Here is a 6,489-nt window from a genome sequence, read left to right as displayed (position 1 = left end):
TTCAAAATTTTTCAAATTTTTTCAGAAAAATGAAACTTCTCCTAAAAGAATTTCCTTAAAAAGAAAAGAAAGAAAGAGAGATGAAAATGAAAATCAAAGAACAGAGCTCATAGAATGAACCGCCTCGTGGCGGATATTTTTGCGCACAATCTCGAGATTTCAGCGTAGATTTCCCAGGCAGATACACCTAATCGTTCACCATTTTGTTTCGTACGCTTTATTTCGTAGAAAATTTACGCGTCTCCGGCGCGATAACGGCGCGGCAACAGCCAATGAAAAACGGGATCTAGCATCGTACAACGTGAGATAGTCTAATCCGTAGCCATGTATTTTTGTAAACAAAGCAGATAAAGCGTCCGTTGATATCTGATTGGAAAACAAGATCCAACAAGGTTGCGGATAATTGAATCGTTTCGTTTTCACAGACAATTTTCCCACCACGACCATTCACACCACGCCACGCTTCCCATTAACGTTTTCCCGCTAATCCAAAACAACAACCTCGTTGCCTCATCTCGAATTTCTCGAAAGCATCGAAGTATCGTTTCTCTCCATACGTGCATTCATGACGTCACAAATGAATGGTACACGATCGTTATTCGTCGTAAGTACCTTGAGATCGTTCAGTTCGTGGAAGGAATTTTCATTCATTCATATCCTTTTCTTCGCAATAAGGAACATATTGCTTCAGCCTGGAATTTTCATCGTGAATCGCGTACTATTCGATTCACGAAGCTGTCGCGATTGATCGCGTTTTATTGCCTGCTGTTCTCGTCAATTTAAACGTCTATTCACCTTGAAAATATCATACCGATCTTCAGTCTCAGCTTATTCAGAATATGGATTGCCAAATTCAGAATCTTTCAGAGTAGAACTTTTTAACACAAATTCTTCAAATACATATGTGTTTCCTAAGATTAATAGGCCAACGCCTGGTCTTCAGTTTTGCCTCACTTCAAATATCATACCGATCTTCAGTTTTACCTTAGAATATGGATCGTAAATTTAGAATAATGATATTTTTTATTATTAGGGAAAATTTGATGGATAGAGAAATTTTTTCGAATTTTTCATTTTCAGAATTAAAATAGCTTTCTTCTTCTGAAAGTATCCATGAAAATTAAGTGGAAAAATGATATTCTCTATTATTGAGGGAAATTTGCTGGATAGAGAAATTTTTTCGAATTTTTCATTTTCAGAATTAAAATAGCTTTCTTCTTCTGAAAGTATCCATGAAAATTAAATGGAAAAATGATATTCTCTATTATTGAGGGAAATTTGATGGATAGAGAAATTTTTTGGAAATTTTCATTTTCAGAATTAAAATAGCTTTCTTCTTCTGAAAGTATCCATGAAAATTAAATGGAAAAATGATATTCTCTATTATTGAGGGAAATTTGATGGATAGAGAAATTTTTTGGAATTTTTCATTTTCAGAATTAAAATAGCTTTCTTCTTCTGAAAGTATCCATGAAAATTAAATGAAAAAATGATATTCTCTATTATTGAGGGAACTTTGATGAATAGAGGAAATTATTGAAATTTTTTATTCTGAGAATTAAAATTTAAGTAAATTTTATAGTTTATTTTCAGAGTAGAATTGTGTAACACGAATTCTTCAAATATGTGCTTCCTAAGATTAACAGGCCAATGCCTTCAGTTTTGCCTCGTTTAAAATATTACACTGGTCTTTAGTTTTTATCTCGTTTAGAATATGGATCATAAATCTAGAATTTTTCAGAGCAGAACATTTTTAACACAATTTCTTAAAATATGTTTCTCTTAAACGGCTTCTCAGGAATAATAATCCTCTCTGTATTAATTCCATACTTGACTACCTTACAAACTATATTAACACAAATGGATTACGCTCGTCTACGAGTAAATTTAATAAAAATATTGATCTTTTCCACGATGTTTTCTCTTCTTTCAAAATTTCAATTTCACCTACTTTGCGCAATTGTATCTCAATTGACAACGTGCTATAATTAAATGGGATATCGAAGAGTTAACACCTTTAATCGAAGTATCGTCAGATGGAACGAGATAGAGCAAAGGGTTAACTAGGTTCGATTGGAATCGATTTTTCTGGCTGCCTTGTCCTCGTTCCGCGACATTGAAAGGCCTTGACCACGTCGAGATATCGATCAGATTGATGAAGCGTCGTTTCGACGCGACATATGGCAGGTGGGATCGAGATTTCGGTGATTACCAAATCCGCGACGATCGTTCCGCGAATTAAAGCTACTTTTCCTTGTTATCGTCGATGGTAATCCGTGGGAACAGTTGGCAAATGTTGTTCGAGAGTAATTAGTGGAAAATTTTCAGTTGAAAAAGGAGAAGAAAGAGATTTGTGAAAAAAGAGAAAACAATATTCAATTGTACTTATACTGGCCTTGCAGATTATGGTTGTCAAAGGGTGTTGGCTCTGAGAGACCTTTCTGTTGCAGAATGAAAGTATCAATACAACAGAGATTGATTATTTATTAATTCTTTTCTTCGTTTGAGTTCTTCAACTTTTCGAGCTCTTTAACTTCATAAATAGAGATCAAGTGGTAATTGACACAGAGATATCGATCGGTTATTTTGGAACATGATCAATCTGTCCATATAGAGTTCCTAAAACTAATAATAAAAAAAAAAGAAATCTGATTGTCCACTCGTGAAATCATATGTAGATGTTCTTGGAACAAGTGTCTCGTACTAAAAGCTTTTTCAAGATTGTTACCTAGAAGAAACGAACTATCAACGAACGGATCTAAATCGCTAAATGAATTATCTTAAAACAGATCGTTCGAGTTCCTTGTTTCGAAGTTACTATCTGAACTGTTCATCTTATCAGTGACAAAGAAGTCTTCAGCAACAATCTAATCTACGGATCGTCTTCTGAGTGAACATTTCACATTTGAATAGCTGTTGCAGAATCTTAAATATTCATCAGAAATCTGTACCCCATCAGCTGATGCATGAATGAGAAGCGTTCAATTTGACGGCTGCAGACACCGTCTGAATTTTTAATCTATGCGAAATAACGTATCTCTTTGAAGTATTAGAAAGCAACTTTGGCGTTTAAGAATCACTTCTGGACACCTGGAATCACTGAATCCTCAAGAATGGTCGAAAACTGTATTTAATGTGATACAAGATTGAGAGAAATTGTTATGTCATCTTGGAGAAGTTGTTTCAGATTAGAAATTAACTGGGGGATCTTCAGAGTCCATCAGGAATGTGATCGTTTAAGATTTTCATTGCATCAACTGTTACAGGTACCTAAGTAATGACCAAAAAGAATGTTTGAGTTTGGAATCCACCCTAAACTCATTATCTAAGAAATTTCCTTAAATATTTCTGATCAGATTCTAACGAATCGACAAGGATTTAGTTTAATATCCTCGGCACATCAGAAGGATCCATCACACAAGACACTAATCTCAATACTTACAACAGAATCCCAAGGACCTAAGAGACCTAATTTGATCTGAGACCTGAAAACTGATCGTTAAAAACATTCACCCAAATATTTATTAGAAAATCTCACAAACTCATCAAGAACCTAATTTAATTTTCATTAGTTCATCTCAAAGTGATCCCAAAATCACCTTCAACCTCTCAAAACCTACCTCCCAAGTTAACCACCTAATTATTCGTTGTAAAATCTAAAAAATTTAAAAACCATTCAAGGATCATAAGAGTAATTCTTGAGCAAGTGTTTCACATCAGCACAATCTAAATACTTCTCAAGAAAGTCCCAAATAAATGATCAAGAATCTACTTCGATCCTCGATAGAGTATCGTATAGTGATGACGAAAAATAAAACTGTGTTGCAATGTTAATTACCTGAATGGCTACAATGCTAGCCATGGCTGTGAGGTCCGCCAGGGTCCTCAAATAGTTAAAGTACCTCGCGATCTCGTCCACCCACGAGATTTCACCTGTCTGAACGCGTGAACACAAAACCTCAACCTCGACGTTCAACGACCACGAGCATCAGACGTATCTGTTTGCTCGCGAAGATCACTTTCACCTATCCCTTCCTTTCCACAAGAATATTTCGTTCGAACTACACTTTCTATATGCACCAAGTGATGTCTTTGTTCGAACAGCACGACACAATTTTCTTCCACAGAAGGAGGAATTATTTCGTCGATACGAGAAAAAAGACGAAACACGAAAATTAGTTCACTATATATTTATATATACATATATGTATATTATTTGGATTTTTCACAAGCTGGCGAAGATTTAATAGGAACGTTAACGAAGACACGTGGGCGTATAGGACACTGAAAGGGAAAGGTTCACTGAGCGGGTTTCTCGAGTGCACTGCGCCTCTGAGCACGTCTACGGATCGCGTGAACGTCGCTCGACTGCTAAGCGTGGTCTACGTGCCTGATTCGCGGCAGCCAGCTTTTTATCTGGGCCAAAGTTCTGCGTCTGTGGCGCGCGAGCGCGACCACCATCGACAGTGGGGAGAGAGCGTGCACGACGTGCGAATTGCGGGTGAGGATAATGAGGCTTCTCTGGTCGAGAGGTGGAGAAGGAAGGTACAGAGAGGAATTGGGAAAGGAGTGACTTTTTCGAGAGAGAGAGAAATGGTCGTAATGGAGATTCCAGGATGGTGATGAGAATGTACAGTATTCAGGTATAGTGGAATGTTGGGATTTTTAGCTGAGAGATGAAGACACTTAAATAACTAAAGTTTGTAGTTAATAATGCCACTAATAGTGTATAATTATAGCGATGAGAAAATATAATAAGTATAGTGGAATTTTTGGATTTAGCTGAGAGGTGGTGACATTGCAATAACTGAAAGTGGTTATTAATAATAGCGATGAGAATATGTTATAGGTATAATGGTATTTTTTGGATTTTCAGCCGAGAAATGGTGACATTGCAATAATTGAAATTGGTTATTAATAATGGTACTAAAGGTCCATAATTATAGCGATGAGAATATGTTATAGGTATAATGGTATTTTTGGGGATTTTCAGCCGAGAGATGGAGACATTAGTGTAACTAAAGTTTGTAATTAATAATGGTACTAATGGTCCGTAATTATAGTGATGAGAATGTATTATAGTAAGTATAATGGAATTTTGGGATTTTTAGCTGGGAAATGGTGACATTGCAATAACTGAAGTTGGTTATTAATAATGGTACTAATGGTCCATAATTATAGTGACGAGGACGTGTAGTAGGTATAGTGGAATTTTTGGCTGAGATACGCAGACACTGGTATAACTGAAATTGGTCTTTGATAATGGTAGTAATTGTGATTTCATGATGGTAACATAATTAATGTATAGCTGGTATAGTGGAATTTTGGGACTTTTGTGTGAGAGATGAAAACTTTAAGAAACTTGGAACAACTGAAGTTGATGAAGAAAAAACACAAATAATAGTGATAGTATAGTTGCCTATAATACTGCTTGGAACAATGGTAACTGGTATGGCACATTTTTGGATAAAAGATAAAGATGCATGAATATAAATTGAAAAAATTAGGATTTCTGAAATGGAATGGTAAAAATTATAATTTCATAGTGCTCACGACAACAACAGTAAAGCAGTATAGTAACTCTGGATGGAGGAGATAAACGTATTTTGCAAGAAATTGGTCAAATTGAAATTAAAAAAAAAATTTCGCCGATAATTGAAGTAATAAAAATGGTAATTTGATATTTGAGGTTCTTGAATGAAGAATGGAACGAAATAAAATTAAAAAATTTTTAATAACACTTGTTGAATTTTATCAACAAAAATGAATTAAGTATCTTCGAAGTCTTTGCATTGGAGAAATATCGACTTTATAACACCAAACGGACTTCTCGAAACTTCGAAAATAGAGTTCTTAGGTTACTGAAAATTCCCTGAGCTCGAGAAACTTAAGAACTTCTCTGACTTCAAATAAAATTGAATATTCCTAGAAAGATCGAAAGAGGAATCGAAATTTATAAAGTCGAACTGTGATCTTGAATTTTTTAAAATAATCTCTTCTCGTTAAAAAAAAAAAGAAACAAAATCCGTTCAATTTCATCGACAGGAAAATTCAAATAATCGAAATATTCTAATAATAAGTAATGAAACTCTTAATTCCTACCGAAAATTAAGTGATCTAATCCTACCGATCTACGGTGATCTTAACACCTTCGGAGAATTCTTCCAGGTTCACTTACCTCGAAGTTATTCACCTACTATTTCGAACTTCTAACTTCCGTTTAAAATTCTCATAATACATTCTTCTAATACTTCGCAGTCATCGTCTTATTTTCATTTGTCACGCATCCTCACGTGCGAAGCGAAAATTCTTGGCAAATTCGAAGCCAAAGCTACCGAGAAATTCCCTTTCCAATGACAACGTCGTTACAAGTAATATCTAATATTAGTGACAGCAAGAAGAGCGGATAATAATAGCGAAGAGAAGAGGTAACACTTCTTGCGTGTATTTTCGGATATTGTTCTCATCGATGGAATTAAAGGGAATCCC

At 35.2% G+C, this 6,489-nt stretch overlaps 1 protein-coding gene across 5 annotated transcripts in view; it reads right to left on the bottom strand.

Annotated features, from left to right (window-relative positions):
• LOC108575522 (cAMP-specific 3',5'-cyclic phosphodiesterase) overlaps nt 1-6,489 on the bottom strand; it is a 294,514-nt gene that overhangs the window by 18,579 nt on the left and 269,446 nt on the right. The window contains exon 1 of one of the 5 annotated variants that reach the window (XM_017938343.1): nt 3,839-3,877. The exons of the other annotated variants lie outside the window; for them this stretch is intronic. Within the exon in view, the coding sequence (XP_017793832.1) occupies nt 3,839-3,862 (24 nt within the window). The 5' untranslated portion in view covers nt 3,863-3,877. Of the gene's footprint in view, nt 1-3,838; nt 3,878-6,489 lie in introns of those variants that run through there. 5 annotated transcript variants of the gene reach the window in all.

The sequence above is a fragment of the Habropoda laboriosa genome, unplaced genomic scaffold (genome assembly GCF_001263275.1).
Source record: "Habropoda laboriosa isolate 0110345459 unplaced genomic scaffold, ASM126327v1 scaffold315, whole genome shotgun sequence".
Taxonomy (NCBI): domain Eukaryota; kingdom Metazoa; phylum Arthropoda; class Insecta; order Hymenoptera; family Apidae; genus Habropoda; species Habropoda laboriosa.
Note: the sequence above shows the minus strand (reverse complement) of the source record. Positions and strands in the feature narration are given on the sequence as shown.